Genomic DNA, 25,834 nt, shown 5'->3' on the forward strand with positions numbered 1-25,834 from the left:
AGACTCATTCTGACTGTGGGACAGAATAGTTCAAAGTAAGTAAACAAACTAAAATAGTAACTAACTTTAGTATATACTAGGTGTTATTCTAAGTTCTCTGCATATGTCAACACATGTATTCCTCACAACACGTTTCAAGTGAGTGCAAAGCAGAGAGAAGTTAGTAATTGCGTGTGGCAGAGACAGGGTATAAATCCAGCCAGTCCTGGTCCAGAGCCAGGCCATGTAACCACCACACCACACTGTGTTCTCTAGCTGACTGTAGTGGAAATGCCATAGCTTGAACAGGAAAATAATTGAAAGTGAATATGAAATTAAATCCTTCAACCTAGAAAGCCGGTAGAAATTTTTGTTTTTCTTATCCTTCAGGATTAGTCTCAAATGTTTTCTTTAGGGTGAAGTCTTCCCTAAATCTCCTCTGTACCCCCAGGCAGAGCCAACTGCCCCCTCCCTGGTGCTGCCACAGATTTCAGTAGGACAGGCATCCAATGGAAGATAGGCAGTCAGAGTAATCTGAAGACCAGCAAGAAGGGATGTTCAATCTTGTTACATGTGACAGGTGTATAGAAATGTCATACTCATTTTCATCAACATTTTTAATGCCAGAAACAACCATGTTTTTCAATAGGAGTACTCCTTAGTACTTCTTTGCTATCAATGTAGGCATAGAACACATTTTTTCTTTTAAAATTGTCTAGTGTGAGTTGTTCATCTCTCTCCTATCTCTTTAATCTTTCCCCTTTTCCCTCTCCATTGAGCTTTCCTCAATCCCCAAGTATTTAGGAGAAAAACCACAGCCCAGAATTCTGCTAGGTACAACTCCATGGTGTTCTCTTCGTGTGAGAGAACAAGATAGCCGGTACCTGTTAGACATGCTTCTATGTTGAATGATAAAGATAAAAACAGAGGAGGGAGCAAATGTGGGTGGTGACTTTGAAATCTGCCTGTATCTACATCTTCCGTCTCCATTTAAGGTATAAACTGGATTTTATATTATACACATTGTCTCATGGAATATCACTACCATTGCTGAATAATGGTTTATTCTGTAAATAAACATCTACTTCCAAGTCATCAGTTCAACACGTACTTAGAATAGGCAAAAGAGCACATTAGAAACATTAAAATGTTGAAGTCTGCAGGCCTGGGTCCAAACGGCAGCTCTACAGCTGACTATCTGAGAACACAAGAAAATTGTTAATTTCTCACCTTCACAATTGTGTGAAAAAAGGAGATGTCGTTTCCTGCCTAATGGCTCCTTGGAAGGAGTAGATGAAAGAAGTAGGTAGTAGGTAAGGCAAGTGGCACAGGTTGGGCAGAGAGTGTGGCTTGGTGTATGTTCCTTCCCTTTCCTTCCCCCATGCGCTCCCCCACACCGGATACTGGGCCAAACTGAGTAAAACTTTTCCTGCAGCCCTCCAAACTTCTTTTTTGGCCTTTCTGTTTATTTTGGGTCATCCCTTGTTCTTTACTGCTGTTCCTTGGTATTTAAAGCTAATTTTAAAATTCTCTCAGCATCAAAATATTTTCCACAGGCGCTTTCCATTGCTTTTGATAATTGTGCCATGGAATAAAGGGATTATAACAGAATGATTATGACCTTGATTATCCACCAAGAAACACTGCCCAAGATTCAGAGAGACTCCCTCTGCCGCACCCTCACACTGTACTGTGAATTTACGGAGTAGGAGGGAGGACAAGATGCACAGTGATACAGAGACCTCACTTTGAGATGATTCATGAGAAAATGCTGGAGCAAGTTCTACTTATAATAAGATTTAAAGAATAATAAAGGCTGGAGTCTTTAAGAGTCTTTAAAATGAAAAATAGATATATTAAAAGAAGGGTAGAGGTAAAGACTTTAGGGAGGCTGCCTTGATAGAGCCTAACACGTTGGGGTCAAATAGATCTCATTTTTAATGCCAGCTCTGCCACGGAATATGAATTTGGTCAATTTAATTGCCTTAAGCTTTGGCTTCATCATCTTTCAAATGATAATGATACATTACCTTCTACACAGACTTGGTGAAAATAGAAGCAGAAAATAGCTGTAAAGTGTTGTCTTTAAAAAGTAAAAACACATAAATGGTCGATTTTTAAAGTTTTATTATTTTACCTCGGAACTGTTGTATTGTTAGAAGGATACAAGGTTACCCTGGTATTTATAATCAAATTATAAACAAGAAGGAAAAATTAATGCAAGAGATTTCTGATGTACATAAAGGTTAAACATAAATAGCTTATAAGTTATCTGCTACCTATAATCATGTTTTTGATGTTTATAAATGACCTGCTATTAGTGAGTTCACTTGATGTTGGTTCCATCTGAAATTTTAATGAATCACATTTCTCTTATGGGCAAACTGTTCTCTTTTCCATGCAAAAAGGGAAAATATGGCCACTTACCTGAAATCACTCAGGGGGCGAGAAATTTGGTTAGGGTATGTGTTTCTAAACACACACACACTCTTAAAGATTAAATATTCCATTTTTATATTCATTATCATTGTATGTCAGTTGTACTGCTTTTTAATTTTTATCCCACTTTTTCTGTTCTTTTTCGCAGTTTTCAGATATAAGTGACATATGACATTGTGTACACTTAAGGTGGACAACGTGGTGATTTGACACACTTACATATGGCAAAATGATGCCCACACTCACATCAGTTAACACAGCCATCACCTCGTGTACTTACAATTGTGTCTGTTGAGAGCATTTAAAATCACTCTTTTAGCAACTTTCAAGTACAGAATACAGTCCTGTTAACTACAGTCACCGTGCTGAATATCGGATCCCAGAACTTACACGTCTTAGAACCGGAAACTTGTACCCACCCTGTCCGGCATCTCCCCGTCCCCCTGCCAGCCCTGGGCCAGCACCATGCCACTCTGTCCTACGAGTTAGGCTTTTGCTTTGTTTTTCTAGATTCCACATTTGAAATCACACTGTATTTGTGTTTCTGTCTGATTTATTTCACTTGTCCTAATGCTTTCAAGTTCCATCATATTCCCAGAAGAGGCAGGGTTATCTTCTTTTTTATGACTAAGTAGTATTTTATTGTGCATGTGTATATATACAGATAATATTTTATTGCATTTATGTGTGCCTATATATGAGTGTGTGTGTATATACACACATATATATACATATATACACACACACTCTTAATTCGAATAGGCAAAACAATACATTAGAAACATTAGGAATGTTGAAGATGTGATTTGATATACATATATAATCACATCTTCTTTACCACTCATCTATCAGTGAGCACTTAGGCTGTTTCCCTGTCTTGGCTATTGTGAATAATGCTGCAGTGAGCACAGGGATGTACGTGTCTCATCAAGGTAATGACTTCACTTTCTTTGGATAAATACCCAAAAGTAGAATTGCTGAATCCTAGGATCATTCTATTTTTAACCTTTTGAGGAGCCTGCATACTGTTTTCCACAGTAGTTGTACCCATTTACCTTCCCACTGACAACGCACAAGTTTCCCTTTTCTCCAAGTCCCCATCAGCACTTGTTACCTCTTGTCTTTTTTTTTTCTTTTTTAGAGAGGGTAAGGTAGGGAGAAAGAGGAGAGAAACATCAATATGTGGTGTCTCTCACCCACCCCTTACTGGGGATGTGACTCACAACCCAGGCATGTGCCCTGACTGGGAATTGAACCAGCGACTCTTTGGTTCACAGGCTGGCACTTGATCCACTGAACCACACCAGCCAGGGCTCTTGTATTTGTGATACTTGTCTTCTAACAGGTGTGAGGTGATAGCTCATGGCAGTTTGATTTTGCATTTTCCTGATAATTAGTGGTGTTGCACATCTATTTATGTACCTGTTAGCCATTTGTATGCCTTTTTGGGAAAAAGCATCTCCTTAGGTACTCTGGCCATTTTTTTTACTATGGAATTATACGAGTTCCTTATATATTTTGGATATTAACCCCTTATTTGACATATGGTTGGAAATATTTTCTTCCAATTCTTTAAGTTGTTTCTAATACTGGTAATTGTTTATTTTGCTGTGCAGAATCTTTTTAGTTTGGTGATATCTCATTTATTTTTGCTTTTATTGCTTGTGCTTTTGGTGTTTGATTTAAATAATTATTGCTAATACCAATGTTAAGGACTTTTTCTGCTATGTTTTTTCTAGGAGTTTCATAGTTTCAGATCCTACATGTAAGTCTTTAATTCATTTCATTTTAATTTTCATGAGTGGTGTAAGAAGGGAATCAAATTTATTCATTTGCATGTGAATATCCAATTTTCTCAAAAGCATTTATTTAAATGAGTATTTTTTCCTCATTGAGTATTCTTGACCCCCTTGTTAAATATTCATTGACCATATATGCATGAGTTTATTCCTGGACTGTCTATTCTTCTATTCCACTGGTCTGTGTGTCTGTTCTTATGCCAGTACCGTACTCTTCTGATTACTATAAGTTTGTAATATAGCTTAAAATTAGGAAGTGTGATGCCACCAGGTTTATTCTCCTTTATCAATCTTGCTTTGGACACTTAAGTCATTTCTGGTTCCAAAAAAACTTTAGTATTGTTTTTCCTATTTCTATGAAAAATTCTTTTGGAATTTTGACAGAGATTGCACTGAATCTGTAGATCACTTTGGGTAGTGTGAACATTTTCACAATTTTTATTCTTTAAATCAAAAATATGGGATATCTTTCTTTTAAGGTATGCCTTCAGTCTCTTTCTTCAGTGTCTTTACAGTGTCAGTGTACAGGTCTCTCATCTCCTTGGCTAGATGTTACTATTTGATAGTCTAGTGATTCTTTCATAAAACAATATTTAATGGCTATTTCTAAATGCAGGCATTGTTCTAAGATCTGGGAAATGTATCAGTGAGCAAGACATATAAACTACCTGCTTTTATGATAAGTAGATTCCATTAGAGGAAGACAGACAAGGATTAGAAAAAGAGATGAATGAAGGTGGACAGATAGAGGATAGGTAGACAGGTAGGTACATAGATTTAGACAGGTGCTGATAGATAGATAGATAGATAGATAGATAGATAGATAGATAGATAGATAGAGATATGGATGTAATTGATATGTGGTAGATAAGCAAAATGATAGGATTGTAAAAGAGGGAATGACATGCTGTAAAAGTTTAAGGGAGGAAATACTTTAGTTTGAAATGTTAAAGGATGCTTCTCTGAGTTAGTGATATTAAAATTGAGATCTGAGTGGCAAGAAAGAGCCAGCAAAGGGAAATAGAAGAGAAGGGGACAAGAAAGGATATAGTCCCTAACACAGAAACCAGCTCGTGTACCAGAAGGACTGAGAGACAATGAGCATGGCTGGAGCACGCTAAGAACCAAGAAAATGGGAGAGCATAAAACCAGTGAATGAGGATACAGGGTAGATAATATTTGACCACGTGGGCCATGGTAAAGTTGAGATGTACAAAGAGTGGACATAAAGATATTTAACTCATCATTTTCTCAGGTCAAAATTTTGAATAATAAGTGCCTTCATTTTCATCCTTCTCTGTTCTCCTAATCCCATCTTTCCTCTGTGTTCTCAGGCCACCTCATAAAACATACAGAGTATTTGACAAATTAAAGCACAGCCTTTGGAGAGGTTAAGGAGTAATTGCCTTCACTCAGCAGGTGTCTTAGCCACATAGTATGTACTGGTTACTACTAACAATAGTTATAGTAATGGCTAACATTTAATGAAAATTGTGTCCATTACATACACTTTGCATATATCTTGCTTAGTCCCCATGAAACCCTATAAGTTTCATTATACCCATTTTCTCTACTATCATTATACCCATTTTCAAATGGGGGGATTGAATGGCACATGACAAAGCATAATTTCTGCCCTCAAATACTTCCTAGTTAGATGGACACTTGAGTTAAACAACTCTAGTCATTGTGTGGGTGTCACGATGGAGGTCTGACGGGAACATAGAAAAGAGTGAGGTGAGGAGAAATGAGAACTGTCTTTTCATGTAACATTACAATGACCCTGCTACACGAGGGGTGTTAAGAGAGTTACTCAAGGTCACATAGTGAGTAAGAGTACCTTTGGGCTGCTACCTCCTGACTCACTGCAATACCCTAGCTAGCTCCCATTGTGGTCCCTTCCAATAATTCACAATCAACTGTTAAATTACCAAAGTTGTACATTACCTCTTGCTCCAATACTTGCCTACTAATCACAGAAATCACAAAATTATGCATGATTATGGGTGACACATCAGTTGTCAGCAACTCTTCAGTGTGTCCATGTGTGTTGGGAGAAGGAAGAGGTGGGAAGGGGGTGGTGGCAGGAAGAAAGGCATGGGGAGAGCACGCCCTTCATATCAATGTGTTTTTAAACAGGATCTGGAGTCAGGATCTGAGAGCGGAGCAGATACCACTTCAGTAAATCAAACATCAGTAAATTTGTCTTCTAACGCCAAGTCCACTGACCTCCCGTCATCCGCCCCAGGGGCCAATTCTGGAACGAAACCCAAGTCTACGGTAAGTTGTAAATGATAGCAGCCAGTTTCAACGTGAAGTGCTGATGATCGTAAGGTAAGAATTGATTATTTCATCCATTCGACATAGAAGAAGTTTTCTCGAAGTTTTAGTTGCAGTGACTTGATAACATTTAAGTACAACCCAACATGTGCTGTTCATTTTATAAATGATCGCACAAGTGCTTCACTGGTACTTCATGGTTCCAGAATTATTCAAAATACAGTATTACATTTTGTTGCTGGATACTCAGAACTTTAAAGAACCACAAATGTAAAATCTGAAGATGACTCTCCCTGCATTATTTTTTTGACCATACTGCTTATCAGTTGGAAAATTGCCTCTGTAAGCTTAGATAGAAAGAAATAAAATACACACATCGTAAACTTTATGTGGGTATTAAATGGCATAGCTCATGGAAAGTGCTTAGTGAAACGCTTGGCACAGAACCAATACGGAATAAATGTAAGCTCCTCTCATTATCATTATGATGCTTCATTGACTTTAAAATGCTACCAAAACAAATGAAAAGGAAAATTACCACATAGAACATTATAACATGGTGAACTGTGAATAAAAGATGTTTTCCTTTAAGTAAAAACTTGAGCTGCAACAGAAAAGCAGTATTTGACTCTAAAAGGTAACATTTATGGAGGAAGTAATTACTACTTCAAATATCTAAAGTCCCAGCAGCTCCAAAATAACCTTTCCTAGTTTAGTGAAAATCATAGTGTCGTATTATTTTTTTTAAATGCCCATGTTAGCTAAACACAGAGAAAGTTTGGATTCCTTATTTCCCTGCCTTCAAAGTAAGAGACAAGTCTGAAATAAGACTCAAAAGAGAATACTGTATTATGAATTTAAAACATAGTAGATATGCTCATTTGTAAGAATATCTAAACATTTTTGGTGGAATAAATATTTATTGAACATCTATTATGTGCCATGCATGGTGCAAGATGATAAAGACTCAGTATAACATATTCTCTGTCTTTAAGCAGCTCACAGTCTAACAAAGGGAGGTGCACATCTAAACGGTGAGATGCAATGCATACAGCAGACTGTATATATTGAAAATAAAAGAAACTAAAGGCATACGACACAATACTATTTGGGGGTACACTGAAAAAAGAGGGTCAAAAATATCATGTGCAAACAGGCTGACTTCAATGAAATGGTGCTCTTATTTTTTCATAATTAGTAAGGAAGGTTGAAATGCAAAATTATAATGTGAAACTTGGTGATCTCATTTTACCTCTTTCTCATTAAGGCAAAAGATAAAAGCCACTCTACAGTTTTAGCTTGAAGGTTTAAGAAATACGGGAGCATTGATTTTTTGAGCCCTGGGGACTGGTGCGGGGCTGACATATAAGAAGGAAATCAAAAAGAAGGTGGATTCCCTTTTTAAAGGAACTATGCTGAAGAGCAGTTCTTTTCCCTCTGATATTTATTGCATGACATCGGAATTATTCTAAAATAAAAGAATAATTACCACTGAACTGGCACCCACTATTTCTCCCTTGAATCATATGTAATTTAGTGTGTGGTCACCTTATAATTTGTTACAATTTCCATAACTCGGTGTACAGTTCCTTAGTCTTTTCTTCGATGTCCCCATGCTTATAAATGGGATTACTATAGTTCTATTAAAATATATACATTATTTTTATGGTAACCATCCTCAGTAAAGTTTTAGAATGAAAAGAATAAAGCCATCAGTTTTCCCAAGACTTTAATCCATTAGAGTATTTTATGACAGGTTCTTATTCAAGTTTTTCATGTTTTGCCTTAACAGTTGACCAAACTATTCACCCCACAGGCAAAATTAGAAAATACTTAAAATCAATTATTGAACAGAAACATATTTTTTCATGTACCACAAGTCAAATATTTACTGGTAAGTTGTTGATTTTGAATGAAATCGGATGCGAATATGTATTCAGCTGTTCAGATGTGAACTGTCACCTGGACACACAATCACAGCTTCATAGTGATGTCACACTCATTAGCCAGTGGGCAGTGAGAATCATTATGTAACACAGTACTCCACGTAAAGACAACCCAAAACTGCTTACCACGTCTAGGCCACAGGTAGAGCTAGACAATTAGAGATGCAACTCCATTCAACCACTGAACTTTAATTCTGTAAAATTCTCTAGCAGCCATGACAGAGAAGTACCCCGAAAACAACAACCACAACCACAACAAAAACGCCACTGTCAAATGCAACTGACTTTTAGGGAATTACTCAAAGAAAATGGCCAGTAATGAAAGTAGCCTGAAAAACAGGCTTTTGTTTTAGGGAGGAAGGGTGGTTTTAATTTGTGTGTGCATCTTATCTTTTTTGTTATTGGTGTTGTTATTCTTTTGAGTACTGCCTTTTTGCTACAATTTGAAAGTAGTTTGGGGGCCATGGTTAAGTTTATGTTTCTAGTTGATCCTGGGTTATAGTACTAGAATGAAAATTTCACCTATTTGAGAGATGAAGCAGGTACTCTTTCCCTCCATTACATTTAGGGAATAAATGATGTGTGATGGCATTCTGGCTAATCTGTGAAATGAGCGGAAACTATGTAACCTACAGTGCTGTTCTTTTCATCATGAACTAAAATCTCAATTTCGTTATTAAATAGAAACATTAAATTCTAAAAACATCTACTTCTAACATCCACCTAACATGAACTAACCTTCTGCTCCATAACAACGCACTTTTACAGAATGCTTACTTTCATTTCAGAATTATTTAATGTTATATTTGATTTGCTGCCGTGAAGTCTATTTATAAATGGTGACTAACTACCAGAAATATTTGGTTTTCCTTTGGAGTGTAAGGTCTCTGGGTTTCTAAGGGCCTATTTTTCAATAAGATTTCTTCTTTTATATTTATTATTAGAATGAGAGCAATGAGTAATCTTTAGAGTCTTCATAAATACTATATGTATATATACACAGGAGTGTGCAAATTAGGTTAATAATAATAGTAAATAATATACACTAATAAATAAGTAATAATACAATAAACTCTGTGTTTGGAGTGCTCATAACTAGAAACCTACTTTTGCCTACCCTTGTGTAGGTTTATATGTCATGCTGAAAATTGAACTTTCAAGTAGATTTCTGAGATGTATTTCACACAAACATTGAAATGTTAAAAGGTAGAATATCCACTACCAAAAAATATTAGAAAAAAGAGATCTAGTTCTTCATGTCAAAAAGTTCATCAATTTTTCTCCTAAATTCTTGGCTTCGTCCCCTTGAGGCAATCCCATAATGCCCTTCACACTAGATGCTTCGGCAAACAGCCTGTGAGTTTCGCATCATTTCACATAGATGGTGCTCTGAGTCAGTGTAGAACGCCACACTGACGTCTCTCTGACCACGGTACTCAGGGGCTTGGACTGTTGTGTATTAACTCAAGTTGTTACACGGACGGTTTTAAAGCTGAACACTAAAACCTCAGAGGTTTTATTGTTCTTGTTATTGTTGTTGTTTTTCCTAAAGATACTGGTAAGTGTAGGTATTCACAAAATCACTATTAATCATACACTTATGAAAAAAGAGACCAAGTCCTAGATAAGGAAAACAATGTATTTAATTTGTAAAATAAGTAAAGGGAGGGAGTCTAACTGTTCAGAACAACTGAGAGCATCATTAAGAGCAATATCTGTTATTAATTTAGTCTAAATTCCCTTTCCCACCCCCCAGAAACTCCTTTAGTCTCCTTGTGATAGGGAGAATTCTAATACCAGATGAGATGCTCAATCATTTGGACATGTTGGAACCCAGCTAGACAGAGTAGCTTTCAGTAGATCCTAAGCCATCTAAAGCAATGTTGTAATATATTGGCATTCATATCAGAATGTATTGAATACTGGAATTACAAAATAATTGAAGACATCAAAAACAGCAGAAGGTATTAACCTTCATTATTACAATTGTTACCAGATTAAAAAAAAAAAGACAGATACATCTTATTCTAGCACAAGGTGGCAACAGAAGCTTGAACTCCACCCCTAATCTTTTCATCATTACCACCAAAATAACGATGAGAGAGATGAAGGGGAAGCATTAGGTCGTGGAGGAGCAGGAGCTGAGGGCAGGCAGAATGGCACACAGCCAGAGCCCGCCAGCTTCATTACAGAGGGTTTCACCATAAATCCTGCCAAAAGGCTACTAGAGAGAGACCAAAATAAAGCCTCGAGAGTATATCCTGACTGCAAGTTCATGGTCATTTCTGACAAATTTAAAAAAGAAAAGACCACTGCCACAGCCAGCCTGACACTGCTTTATACAGACATTGACATGCCAACAGCCTGGCCCCAGAACCAATATGAGTTGGTTCGAGGTATTGCTATATCAGAAACAAGTGTCCCTCGTGTTTGAGTTCTCAGGGTACACAAGAACGGTTTCCCTGAAGAACGAAGAACAGTGTCTTGTTCCTCAGAACATGGCATAGGTTATATTATTTTAACGTCATTTTCTAAGTCATCTCCCACAGCTTTTTACATGTATTTATATGCACATGTGTGTGTGATTAGATTAAATGTACATATATGTGTATGCATGTGTATATATATAGATATACCAGATTATATAGATATAGATAGACATAGACATAAACTAGACAGACATAGACGTAGACTAGACAGACATAGACTAGACAGACATAGACTAGACAGACATAGACATAGACTAGACAGACATAGACATAGACTAGACAGATACAGACATAGACATAGACAGACACAGACATAGACTAGACAGACATAGACATAGACTAGACAGATACAGACATAGACTAGACAGACATAGACTAGACAGACATAGACGTAGACTAGACAGACATAGACGTAGACTAGACAGACATAGACATAGACTAGACAGATACAGACATAGACTAGACAGACACAGACATAGACATAGACGGACACAGACATAGACTAGGCAGACATAGACATAGACTAGACAGATACAGACATAGACAGACATAGACGTAGACTAGACAGACATAGACATAGACTAGACATAGACATAGACTAGACAGACATAGACGTAGACTAGACAGACATAGACGTAGACTAGACATAGACATAGACTACACAGACATAGTCATAGACTAGACAGAGACTTTTGGAAAATAACATCAAAGAATGCATATTTCTTGATGTTATTTTCCAAAATTCTGTGCAGAAGAATTCTTAACTATATAAATTTTTAATAAAACCAAATTAGTAATGATGAAGTTCTTTTTTCTAATTTTTTATTTTTCAATTGCAGTTGGCATTCAATATTATATTACTTTCAGGTATACAGCATAGTGGTTAGACGTTTATCTACCTTACAAAGTGATTCCCCAAATAGGTCCAGTACCCCCCTGGCACCACAAGTAGTTATTATAATATTATATACTATACTTTGTATACTATGCTTTACATCCCTGTGACTATTCTGTAACTGCCAGTTTGTACTTCTTAATCCCTTCACCTTTTTTACCCATAGCCCTCCCCTTCACACATCCCCTCCCATCTGGCAACCATCAGTTCATTCTCTGTATCTCTGAGTTTGTTTCTGTTTTATTGTTTATTTTGGTTTTTAATTTCACATGCAAGTGAAATCACATGGTATGTCTTTCTCTGTCCAACTTATTTCGCTTAGCACGAAACCCTCTAGGTCCATCCATGTTGTCACAAATGGTAAGATTTCATTCTTTCACAGACAGGTAACATTTCTTTGTATACATGGACTGCCACATCTTTATGCAGATGTCTGTCGATGGACACTTACTTTGCTTATAAAATTCTCATATAGTCATATAATTATTAGTCAATATAAATTTTAATATACTTATTAACTGTGTATAAGGCTTTAATCAGGATGAACTGAGATGCTGGCGTATTCACTGTTGCCAGGTGTGTAGTGGGATGGTGTCTGTATCTGGGATAAGAGATTTGAGGTTTAGAAAGAGATGAGAAAGGGTTTCAGAAGAGAAAAGCCTGTAAGGTGGAAGGAGAGAGGTCAGGGATCATGTTTCACAACCAATAATCGACTTCATTGTTGTATCTGTAAAATGAGGAGTTCCATGTAAAGCTGCTTATAAATAAAAATCATAAAGCCCGTAAAGTATCACTTTGATGGAGAGTTACTTATTAGAGATATAAAGGACAATCTGACTGGGAGTATGACATTAATCCGTGATGAATTAGCCCCACAAAATCAGAAAAAGAGTTCTTGACCTCAGATTCATCGGTGGAGTCAGGAGGATAACTGAACCCTCTGAAACCGTATTTTGAACTATGTTCACATGCCAGGATTTACCCATGGGGAGGCTGTCAGTGGGGTTATCAGGCTCTCGAAAGACTTGGCAACCCCCGTAAAAAAATGCTTACTCACGTTCTGATGATTCAATCAGTTATCCACAGAGGAGACCTGATAAATGTGAAAGCATCTTTGTTACAAATAATGCACTTCACGCACATGGACAAGAACTGCTTTATTTGGGCCTATTTCCTAGTAGAGAATTCCACAGTATCCCCTGTGCAGTAAATTATGCTATGCTTCCTGGTTGAGCTAAAGTCAGTTTGCTTGTGATATATTGAATGGTACATTCAATTGAATATATTGAATGGGATATTTACTTCACTAAAATTGAAAATAAGTATGTAGATGCTGGAGTCCAACTCACATCAATTTAAAATATCACTCAAAAGCCAATTCATAGGCAAAATTTTAGAATATCTCTTATTTCGTTTTACCAGGATATTATGCACTATATTTTTACTTAAATGGTCATCAAATTATTTTAACAAAGCTGGTAATTTCACTAATGTTGTCCACTATACAAAATAGAGGGATAAAGCATTGTTTTTTTTTTACTATGGGATTTCAAATACTTCTTTTTTCTGAAGTCTTTGAAAAAAATGCAAGGTAATATAACGGATTGGCCAAAAAGTTTGTTAGTTTTTCTGTAAAATAAAGGACACATTTTTCATTTTCACCAGTAACTATTCATTTGGATATTTTGAGTATGTTGGCTATCTCCCACTGTTGGCTTCTAGTGGGTAGAGGCCAGGGGTGCTGCTACCCATACTCCAATGCATAAGATAACTCCACAGCAAAGAACTATTTGGCCAAAATATCAATAGTACCAAGAAACTTCGCAAACCACTTTTGAAACATTTGATGAGTTTCAAAAAACTCATCATCCATACACTGCACAAATCTTGTTTTGTGGTTTCAGTTGTGTTTTTACCTCTCTTGAAATAATAAAGTGTAATACACCAAAATGTTGCATATTTCCTTCCATCTTCAATATTAAAATGGCTGCACAAAAATTCACTAATTTTGATAACTTTTTTAAAATGCATGCTGATATGACAGCTGTCACAAAATACAACTTATCAAAATTGCTTTGAATGATGTTACAGACAACTAAGCACTACTACACCCATTGTACAGAAAAAAACAGATGAATTTTTTGACCAACCCATATAAAATCGACTAGAACTTAAACAGTATTTCATAATGTCACATGTGGTAAGTGAAGAAAATAGCATACTAAAGGAAATACCAGTATACAGAATTTTTAAAGAATGTTTAGTAGTTTCTATGGAACATGAAAAAATTTAGTACAGTTTACAGCAAATGCAAACAAAAATGTAGTGGTCTTAGAAAGATGCCTTTGACTGTAATGTTTTTGAATGTGGCAGTTCAACTCTGATATAGCTAAGCAATGATATTAAAGTATGTAGATTTTTAAAGAAATATTGGTCTTTTTTCACTAAGGTCCCCATTGTTTATAAGAAAGAAAAATTAGACAGAATTTATTACTTTTTTTTTTAAGAAAAATTGAGCCCTGGCTGGTGTGGCTCATTGGATTGAGTGCTGGCCTGCAAACCAAAGGGTTGCTGGTTCGATTCCCAATCGAGGCACATGCCTGGGTTGTGGGCCAGGGGACACGCAAGACACAACTACACATTGATATTTCTCTCCCTCTCTTTCTCCCTCCCTTTCCCTGTCTAAAAATCAATAAATAACATCTTTTTTTAAAAAAAAAGAAAGATTTGAGTTACCAGAAAGCTTAAAGAAAATGTTTCTAAAAAAAGAAATGATTCTGTGATTATTATAATGAGTTATTTCTTAGAAGTCTATGATTCCAAAGCATTAGAGGATTTCATTTCCATAGTCTGGATTTGAAATAATAAATAAATTCATTAACCTTGGGCTTTGAAAAATAGAAACATTTTTCATGGCCATTTGCTTTTATATTTAAAATAAATCCCAAACTCTGTTATTTCTTGTGTTGGAAAATACTGCATCAGTTTCCATTTACTCCACATTAATTCCTGACACTATTGTGAGGAATGGGTTTTTCAATCTCCACAATGACTTCCTCACCTAAGCTTTTCCATGTGAAATCTTGAAGTTTCATTTTGCCAAGAAAAGTATAATTTGTACCCAGATATACCAATCCTTCATACCTTTAAATGATGAGCACGTGGTATTTAAATCTTTTTTTGTTTGGAGTTGACATTCTTTTTCTATCTTGTTTGTGTCTAGTTGAAAAGAATCTTGTTAATTAGATGTCTGGAGCAGAATTCCTGAAACCAAAAGGAAAATGGGCAAAATGGAACACGTATGAATGATGAGTTAAAACTGAGTAGATTCTCTTAGGACAAGAAACTATTTTTTTCATCATTTCTGCAACCTAGGATTTGGGCATATGAATAGTACTTTTGTATGTTATCATCATTACAATGAGAAAATTTTAATTTTTCCATGTGCTGGTGTAACTTCTTGAATCCAGCTCACATTTTCATCCAAGAGAAATAACAACTTCCAGTTATTTCTGGGCAATGCAAAATGGCAAGCCAACGGCACGCCACATCACAGCAACCAAGAATATAACTCACAGCACTGGGCGGTAATAACAACCAGCCAGCCAGGTTCACAGAGTCCTCACTTTCTTCACTTCAAACCTCGTTGTCCCCAAATTCTAATTATATATTCAGTGTGTTTCCTTTTCATCTATTTCTCTACTTTGATTCTTTGATAATTAATTCTTCCCCTGATATCCAATGGCCTCTACACTCATTTCGTAAAGACAGTTGAGTCAGTTGAAATGTTTAAACAGGGATTGCATGTGAGTATTCAATAGTACTTATGCAGTCTACAGGGAAGGTCTTCTTGATCATAATTTTAAGCTGTCGATCACATACCAGATTTATTAATGAAAAAAATAGAAACATCAGGAGGGAAGTAGGAGTGGCTGGGGTGGGGTGGAGGGAAGGGGAGAAAATGCAGACAATTGTAACTGAATAAAAATAAATAAATAAATTTTAAAAAAGAAAAAAATAGAAACATCAACCAAGTACTTGAGTATTCTGAATATCACTCATCTACAACAGTTGTATCCAGAACATGAACATAAGGGAATTGGTTTCTCTTTATCTTCATGGGGTCCTAGGATCCCATCATTTGGAAAATACCAATATTCTTGACCATTCTGGGTATTTAATGACCATTTTATATGCTGGGGGTTTTTTTAATCAATAGTTTATATTCTTTAGATTATTATTGCCACTGTTATTTTTTTGTGATTCTTCTTTCCACTTTAACAATTTGTAATCCAGGTGACTTCTGGATTAGTAAATTCCTTCAAAGGAAAATCAACTAATGTTCATAAAAATGCCTCCAATATTTCCCTCTTTACCATAGATTGCTGTTCTGTTGATTCATTCTGAAGGTCTTATACTTGTGTAAATACCGTAGTAACTTACTGAATGGGCATTTAGCAAATTATTCATAATGCGAAATACAGAGAATCAAACAAACAGACAATAGTAAATCAGAAAAATCAGTGTGATTCGGGCTGTACACTCTAGGATAGCTCCCCCTGCCCCAGCCAAACTTAGTTACTTTTCTCTCTCCTATATATTGGCCTTCTGAGTAAGATCTTCTTTGATTAATCCACAGCTTAAACTTTATTGACTAAATAAAGCATAGACTAAAAAAATTATATGAATAAGGAAAATGTTTTAAAAAATATTTTAAAAGTGAGTCCAGGCAACCTCTGACATATGTCTACTCCATTTCCAAGAACCTTCAGGTGAAGCCACCCCCAGAACTTCCCTGCTGCAGGGCAACATGCTCATTCCCAAAGCCTCTTCAGCACTGAGTCCTGAACTCTAGGTAAATGAGAAGAAAAAAAAAAGTGTGAGAGGATGCAGACTTGATTAGAGCAACTCAACTTAGCCCAGGTATAGGGCTGTGCTGGCCTCGATCATTAAATTCTATACTTCAGACACAAAGTAAGGAACCTAACTGGTTTAAAGAATATTAACATAGTGGATTATCCATAATTCCATTTGCTGTATAAATTGGAAGAGGCATTACAAGGACATAAGCTATGTGCTCCCCTGTGCGTCTCTTCAATTAAGTTGTTACATAACATGTAAAGGAAGTTCTGTTACATTTTCTGGCTAATTAAGGACTTTTGATACTGTTATAAACAAAGACAAATGTATAATCAGATATATGAACTTAAAATAGATTTAAGATAAGAGCACAGAGGTTTTAAAGTTTTGTAAACAGATAATACTGATTTATTTGTATAAACAGATAAATGATTTATTTACATATGATATTTATACTCTCCATGGACGAATATCTTTATGTTTTTAAGTTCTGTTTCTATACAATGCATTGTACAGTGCAGAAGAACAATTTCTCCGCCTCAAACAGATTATTTGGACAAAAATTCTAACACATTTAATGTCTTTCTGGACCGTAAGTTTTATTACCATATATATTATTTTCAAATATTATTTTTAGTCCAAGAGAAAATTAATACACCACTGACTTCAAATTCCATAGTCTTTAGATAATCGTTAGATCTTTCAAATAATTTTTTCTTTTTCTTTTTTTTTTTGGTAAAAACAGTAGTGCAGGTAGGCTCTCAGAATTACTAAGTTACTTTGAAGAAGAAATAAGGACATCTTACACCTTGAAAAGGATAAATGTCCAAAACTAGATTGACAGTAATTAAAATAGTGTGGTCAAAAATTTGATTATCTCGCTTTTTGTTTTCTTGTTTTCTTTTTTCTTTTTTCTTTCAGAATACTGCCATCTTCTGGTCAAATTGTATATCACATCACACACAAAATAGACCCACAATGTGAGGCAATTTAGGTTTATATAAATTCACCTTTTAATCATTATAAGTCACCTATTTAAGATTTGTGCCTGTAATGTTTTAAAAGACTTTACAGGAACTTTAGGAAGTTAAATTTTCAGAGAAGGTTTCAGGACTTGCAATGTATCAAAACACATTTTGCACAGTAAATCCATATGATAACAATAAGGCTAAGTACCTCTAGGAATATTTGTCTTTGTTTATTTCTGTTGGAATCTATGGCTGAGCATAATTAAACAATGTGACATATAGTTGCCATATTTAGTTCTATAAACTTTTAAGTTTCAAAGTGGTTCACCTTGAAAGAGTTTTCTATAGCATTCTATTTTAAAGCCCCCTTAGTTAATGTCCTCCTTACAACAAAAAGGGTTCTTGTGGCCAACCCCTGTCTTCTTGTCAGGGTTTTCGTATTTGTAACTCCTTTGGGAGTTATTTACTATGGGATAAGCATTTCAAGGTCTAGCTCTGACATACATGAATATGGTTACTTCCTACTTCCATATTATAACTTTTTCCTTTTTATTAACTTACTAAACAAAAATTAGGGCTCTTACCATGTTCCATTACTATGGTAGGCCCTGAAAATTCCAACAGAAGGTGCTGGTGTTGGGCTTAATAGCATACAACCGAGGGGATTCTTTCCGCCAAGTCCTTGGAATCTTCCCTGTACCATGCTGCCCTTAACTAATCCACCAAAAACATTTTGACCCACTAAAACCAAAAACTAGTGAATAACAATGCAAGAGACTAAAGCATCTAAAAGGCTCATTAGTTACTTTGATTTTGTCTTTGATGGTTTCTACTAGATTCTCTTTTTTTTCTCCTCATCATATTTACAATTTGCTGCCTCGTATAATTCACGTCAAATAGCCATGTAATCAGCTACAGTGATCAATATTTAACAGGTGAGGGACCTTGACCCCATGAGACTCGCTGACCTGAGTCGCTCGGCGAGAGCTAGGATTATGTATGGGCTGAAAAGAGCAGTCTTGTCTTGATTTTGTCACATGAGAGACCTCTCCTTGTGAAAGCTGGCAGGTTTTCTGCCAGACTTTTGAATGATATCAGGCAGAATCCTCCAGAAAGATGAAAAGTGTACAGACCGTGTTAAATTTCTCCTCTCCTCGAACTAGCTAGGAATTCATAAAACAAAGCACTCCTACCTCACTCCCACACACACACCTGCCTTATTTCTTAACATTTCTAACTCTCTATTATTATGAAATTACACTTCCTGTTCTCACTATATTGCCTTTCCCATATTCAAAAATTGCCTAATTAAAAGGGTTCGTAAGGTCGTGGCAGGGAGGAGGGGCAAGGGAGGAGGGGGTTTACACGTCATTAGCAGGTCCTCCACAGCTTTACCTTTTTTCACCAGTACCCCACTGGTTTTTCATTATTGTTGACAAAACAAGTAAATGGCCACATGCATGGTGGAATAATATTTACTGGGAAAATGCTTCCATATTCTCTGTAAGAGAAAATATTATCCACTGCACAGACATTAAGCTTAAGAACTCACGTGAGCAGTTCCTCCCGAAGCATTCCCTTCTCCTAGAAGACACAACTCTGACTACATGGGAACGGCTTTCTTCTTTGGGGTGCTTTCTAGCAGTCATCAGAGTGTGATTTCCATTTCTTCAGGATTCGTGCTGGTGAAAACATTAGAAGAAAATTTAAACTCTGCAAGTCACTCTAACCAGTATTCCAGTTACCAATATTTCCTAATATTTTGGAGTTGATATAATATCATATAATATAATTAATATACTTATTTTCCTGGGTTTTTTAACCCCAGTTGAATGCATTACTCAATTACATGTAGTTTATGCTCTTCTTTGAATTAAAATGGTACCCAAGCTTTGAATGATTTTTAAAAATTCCCATCATGTGCCCAAAAAACTTTTCTGTAGAAACTTCCAATTTAGATACTGGGTTTAAAGAATTCAGGATTGCGTCAGCCTGTTCTTTGGCCCCCTGGGGTCAGAGGTGAAGTTGTGACTCGGGTTTTGGAGAGCTCCCTGTGGAGGCTCTAGGCCCATAACAAACTACATGACCATTTACGTGGCATTTCTATTTCATGGAGACCTATTTCTAGGGACAAAGTTTTAAATATTAAAATTCACAAATTAAAATAAAATGTAATTATTTCATTTATAGCATTTCTGCACTACATCAGGCAAAAAATGCCTCACTATAGCTACAAATGGTTTGTCCTTCACTAATGCTTTTTCTATTTTATCAAATCCTTTTGATAATTGATTTAGATTTACATCAAATTTTGGTAAAGCAAACCCAACCTGGAAATCATGGAAAAATTTCCATGGAACGGAGCGATACAGATTCCTAAAATTGTCCTTAACGTTTTATAAAGCTGGGAACACTTTACATATGAATTCACACTTACGTGTTTTATCTTCTCTCTTTTTTTAGTATATAATTAGCTAGTTTTAAAATATTTTTATTTTAATCAAACAATTTAACCATTTTAAAAGACAGTCATGAAGATTTAGTTGACTGATGGGAGTGAATGAATCTCTTAGCAGAGTGCTTGGTGCATCACAAACCCTCCAGCCACATAGCCATTGTTACAGCAGATGTGCTCTTTAAAAGGAGTATGTAACATTATTTTTTGTGAATCAATTAATACTTTAAATAGTATATTTACATTTTGCTTAAATTCTACAGCAAATTGTTTTTTGAGCGGAATCAAATTCTGGCATTTTCTATACAAAGGGTGTCTTAAGGAGCAACGCACATAATTGAGAAAGGGACCCGGACAATGAGGTTAAGAAGATCAACAGCCCACAAAAGACATCCTTGTCCTGCAGGTCCTGGCATAAGAGAAGAAGCAATTGACAGAATCGAGTTCCCAGAAAGACTGGAACATTCGACCACAGGGAGAAGTGGGAGATATGAAGGGGCCTTTTTATCATCAGGGAAGCCCCACAGCACACTTTTGTATTCAAATGACACTAATAAATGTGATCATTGTCTGGGAAGACAAGGATTATGGAAAAGATTAATAATTCAGCCAGCCCTCTTTGCATCCATCTTACTAATTGTCATCTGGGTTCCAGCCCTAGCCACGCTTGCTGCTTTCGGTGGCTCTGCTGCTTTGCTGCTGTGCTCTGAGCCAGCCATGGCGGATGCCGGGTCATGGTGCTGGTGGCATCTTGACCCTCTGGCCTCATTAGGAATATTCTAAAGAGTGAGCATTATGAAGGAGAACAGCGTACATTCCTGGCAAATGTGTGCCTCTAGCTTCTGAAGAGCTTAACGCATAGGCCCCTTTCTATATGAGCAAGCATTGTGTGCTGAACAGTAAGTCGAGTTAATATGACTACTCCTTTTCAACATAAGTTAAAATGACTTAATATGACCATTTCTTTTAAAATGACGTATCTTTTGTGCCCCTATTGAATTTCCTGTTTCATTCAATGGCATGTTCCTTAGTATTCCAGCCGATGAGGAAATGCTTTAACATTTGGTCAAAATATGACAGAAAGTTCATGAACTGTGTTTGTTTTATGACTGTAATAAATCAAAGGCTAGTAAGTAAGCATCAGAGTTTCATCCATGATGAATGACTCCACTTGAAGGAGGGGTTTCTGCCCCGTGCTGGCGCCTCTGAAGAAATGATGTTCTTTCCACGTCGCCGCGGAAGAATCTGTTTGGACGTTTTGTTGGAATACACGTGAACTGACTACCAGTCTTAGAACAATACGGCTGTTTGTGTACAAAATGGCTGTAAACAGCTGCCCATGGAAGCCCTGATTTACATTGATTGAAGTTCTCTCTATAAATGTTTCATCTTTATTAGCAAGTATTACGGAAAGCATGATTTTGAACCTTTGATGTGGAGTTTTCTGGAGCTTTAAAAATGATCCCTAATAAAGGTCAATTCTCTTTAGTCTCATTTTTCAGACATTTAGTAATCTACTTCTCACGACCAAAACCACACAGGCACACACACATTTTAAAAAGAACTAGGGAAATGAAAATGATGAAGAAGGTAGAGCCATTCCCCAATAACAAATCTTAAATGCAGGTCCAGAGAGTGATCCCCCGATCTATCATTGGGGAGTCAAGGGAAAGTGTGAAGAGCCAAGGGAAGGACTTTCCAGGCAAAACAGTCAATGAGAGCAGAGGCGTGGAGCTCAGAAAGCCCACAACCCCCCTCCGCTCCATCAAAGGGACCCGTCTGGCCCAAAACAAAACAGGCCTGAACTGAAGGAGCAGAATTGCAGAGGAGGAGGCATGGGTGAGTCCACACTATACCAAGGAACGATAATCTACATTATAATCTATGTAGTAAAGTAGTATATTGAGGAGGAAGGAAGGAAACCTCACAATGACCGAGCAACTGGAAAGACGATAATGCCCAGACAAGAAACATCTTTGACATCCACTTCCCATTCTCCCGAAAACCATCCCTAATTCTCACTTGAGGACCCCTCCTCAGCACCCAGTTCCTAAGGCTGTCCCCAAGAGCACAGCAAGTGACCCGCATCAGAGCCACCAAAAATACTGCAGTTTCCCTGTCCCGTACCGTATGGGGGCGTAGGAACGTGTGTGTTGCCAGGGGTGCATGAGGGAGGCTGGGATCCCCCTGTCCTAAGGTTTTGAATATCGGCAATTTTGTGAGGCCTTCTAGAAAAGATGCTCTCTCTGTCCTTTGCGTTTGGATTTAGAGTCACAAGAATATGAGGCTAGGGGTGCTGAGGTCCTCTTGCCACCCCAGAACGAGAAACTAAGAATGTAGCCGATGTGGAAAAGCAGAGCTGAGTGAGGAAGCAAGAACACACAAGTTCTGGTGACATTGTTTGAGCCTTGCCTTCGGCCACACTGGAAGCCAGCCCTACACCTGGACTTTACAATTATGCACATAATATGCTTAAGCCATTTGCAGGAGAAAGAGTCCTAGTAAACACAAAAGTCAAGGGCGATGCCTGGGATGTTTAAATATGCATACCTGGAGCTCCAAGGAGAAGTCTTCCGTGCAGTGTTGTCTGCGCGATTTTAAACATGAGGTGATCGCTCGAGTGACATGAGAAAAGGGTGAGAGAAAACCATGGGAAACACCAAAATTTAGTCGATTAGTCACTCAACAATTGCTATTGAGCACTTACTCTGGCAAACACCACATTAGTAACAGAAGTCACTAATAATAATTATTATAAGTCCCTGCCCTTTTAGAGCTGATAATATATTGAGAATAACCCAAAAAGTAAAGTATATTAGCATACTTAATAATAATATGTTCGAAAGAGAGGGAGAATGGGTGGGATATGGCCTTCCAGACAGTGATCGGGTTGGGCCTCACTAAGAAGCTGATAGTAGTATATTTTTAGACTTTTTAATTAAAGTTCACATTCAATATTATTTCATATTAGTTGCAGGTGTGCAGCACAGTGGTTAGACAACTACATCATTTATGAAGTGCTCCCCCAGTAACTGAATCACCCACCTGGCACCGTACACAGTTATTACAATATCATTCCCTATGCTGTCCTTTACATCCCCGTGACTACTCTGTAACTACCAAACTGTACTTCTCAGTCCCTTTAGCTTTTTTTTACCCAGCTCCCCAGCCCCCCTCCCCTCTGGCAACTGTCAGTTTGTTCTCTGTATCTATAAGTCTGTTTCTGCTTTGTTTGTTTATTTTGTTCTTTAGATACCACATGGCATTGAAATCATGTGGTATTTGTCTTTCTCTGACCTATTTCACTTAGCTAATATCCTCTGGGTTCATCCGCATTGGCTAACAGTAGTACCCTGAGTAAAGATTGGAAGAGAGTGGGAAAGCAAACCATACAGCTCTCTGATAAAGAGCCTTCTGGGTGGGGAACAGCAAGTGCAGAAGGCTCGGAGCAGGAGTGTGCCAGGTGTGCTTGGAAACTCAGCAGGGGTCAGTGAGCTGGGGCTGGAGGAACAAGAGAGAGGGAGCTCAGGGCATCGAAAGCCTCCTGGGTCATAGTGAAGACTTTGACCTTTATTCTGAGTGAGAGGGGAAGCCTGGGGAGGGTTCTGAATAATGACGTCACATGATGTGACTTAGGCTGTAAGTGAACTGCTATGGCTGCTGCGTTTGCGAATAACCCACCAGGACAAGAGAGCAACAAGGAAGTCCGAGTGTAACAGTCCAAGCAAGAGAAGATGGCGGCTGGGCCAAGACAGTAGCAGTGATTATGGTTTTAAAAAGTTTATACTGTAGATACAGTGTTAAGAAAGGAAAACCAGAAAATCTAATGGATCGAGTGTCATATATAAGAGAAAGAAGCAAGTCAAGGATGTCTTCAGGGTTTCTGCCTGAGCTATGGGAAGATTGAGAGGAACTCCCAGAGAAACTGAATTGGAGTATCAAAAATGAATAAATAAATAATGATGCCACAGAACACAGTTTTGAGGAGGGCATGGTTAACCTTTTAAATGCTGCAGGAAATCCAAAGCAAGAAGATAAGGACTAAAAATTGCCCATTTGATGTAACAATAGCAGAAAAAGCAGGTCTTTGATGATTTGGGTGAAAAAAATTATCATCCTGCTTTATTTTATTGTTTGCCCAACTCAAAGATACTGAACTTATTAGACTAAAAAGAGGTAGATCAGTAGATTGAAGAGAAAGAATAAATCTCTTTGAAGTTCAACCAAATTTCACCAATCTAATCTACGGATACAGCATGCCGGGAGAAAGAGAGAGGAGTTGCAGACACAGGACTTGTCCTCAGGCACCTAGGGACCGCAGGGAACACATGTGAGCGTGGCTAAGACGTCCACACCCACAGCATTGCCCTGTGTGCCCCCGTTCTCTCGGCATCATCGGAGAAGGGGTGAGCAGGAAGAGCGTGGCTAACATCGGCACCCCTTGACTTTACTCAGGAAGACTTCTACATTTACTCTAGAAATGGTGAACCATTGACATCCAACCCTCACCTCACTGTCTGTGAAGTCTGTTCAACCTAAAAGCTCGGAGCACACATGCCCACACCTGACCGCCTAAGTTCTTCACCCAGCACTGACCTGTGCCAACTCAGTCAACTCGCAAATACCTATGGCTTGAATGGAGTGTGTCTTCTGATGGAAAACTGATATTTGGTAAGCATTCCTTCCCCACAGAGGGGAAAACTGTTTTCGGTTGGGTAATACCCCAGTGTATCAACCTCAAGTCCTTCATGATTTCCCCGCAGCAAATAAGCACTTGACCTTACTGCTGTGCTGCCCGACAAAGTGCAAGGGCAGCACTTCAATCAGCCGGTGGTGCCCGCACCATGAAGGAGAAGTTGCCACGGCTCTGAGGAAAGAAACAAACAGACAAACAGCGAGGTGAAGAAAGGAAGAGGGAAAGAGACACCGCATAAACTTGGATTTGGGTAATGGGAAATAATGCTGCCGGAGGAGACAGAACATGTGGCATTTAAGGGCCCTTTAGCACAGTGGTGCATTAATCTCTCAGTGCTAAAGTGGGGATCAAAATCTTATCTACTTGAAAATTCTCTTATCGTTTCTTTCAACAAAACAGCTCTAATTTTCTTTTCGGCTCTGAGTTATATGTTACTGGAATAAATTCAGCTGTTTGGAACAGAGTCATCACTTGAAGCCAAGGTCAAATATTTGGTCCTTGACTGGCCTTACTAGCTTCACACACAGAAAACATCCCTAAAGCCATGAACAGAATTCAGGCCCACACAATTATTGAGCATAATTGGAGCTACAAGAGAGTATATTTTCGTTTCTGCAAAATGGCTCTCTAAATTGAAAAATACTTCTCAAGTCTCTTGTCCTCATAGTATCACATCATCCTCATTTGCAAAGTTGACTTCAAGAATCCCTTGGAACTGTTTCCTGAGATCTTTGCATTGCTGCCAGCAGAGAGGCCAGGCCCACTGAATTCATCCTCAAGCAGCCCAGTTCAGATGAAGGAAAGACATGAACGAGATGAATAAACCACAGAGTGGGTCACTTCTACAAGCTGTGTTAACTAAAGATTACAGAGAACCTGATTTTAGGATTTCAAAGAGAAATATTCAGTGTGCTACACTGTAAGAAAACAAACCCTTTTCAAAACAAGAAACATTCTATTTCATTTTGTTTTTGCTGTAATAAAGAAACAAGGCTGTACAAAGAAAGAGGAGATCTTTGGTAGACAGA

At 37.5% G+C, this 25,834-nt stretch overlaps 1 protein-coding gene across 4 annotated transcripts in view; it reads left to right on the forward strand.

Moving 5' to 3' along the window:
• The window catches only part of DLC1 (DLC1 Rho GTPase activating protein), a 337,471-nt gene that overhangs the window by 86,567 nt on the left and 225,070 nt on the right, over positions 1–25,834 (forward strand). For 3 of the 4 annotated variants that reach the window (XR_008425966.1, XM_045197214.3, XM_045197213.3), the window contains exon 4: positions 6,357–6,497. Coding sequence is in view for 2 of the 4 variants with exons in the window: in XM_045197214.3 (XP_045053149.2) it covers positions 6,357–6,497 (141 nt within the window). In the remaining 2 variants the exon portion in view is untranslated. Of the gene's footprint in view, positions 1–6,356; positions 6,498–25,834 lie in introns of those variants that run through there. The other variant, XM_045197216.3, reaches the window with a different exon arrangement.

The sequence above is a fragment of the Desmodus rotundus genome, chromosome 13, assembly GCF_022682495.2.
Source record: "Desmodus rotundus isolate HL8 chromosome 13, HLdesRot8A.1, whole genome shotgun sequence".
Classification (NCBI taxonomy): Eukaryota; Metazoa; Chordata; class Mammalia; order Chiroptera; family Phyllostomidae; genus Desmodus; species Desmodus rotundus.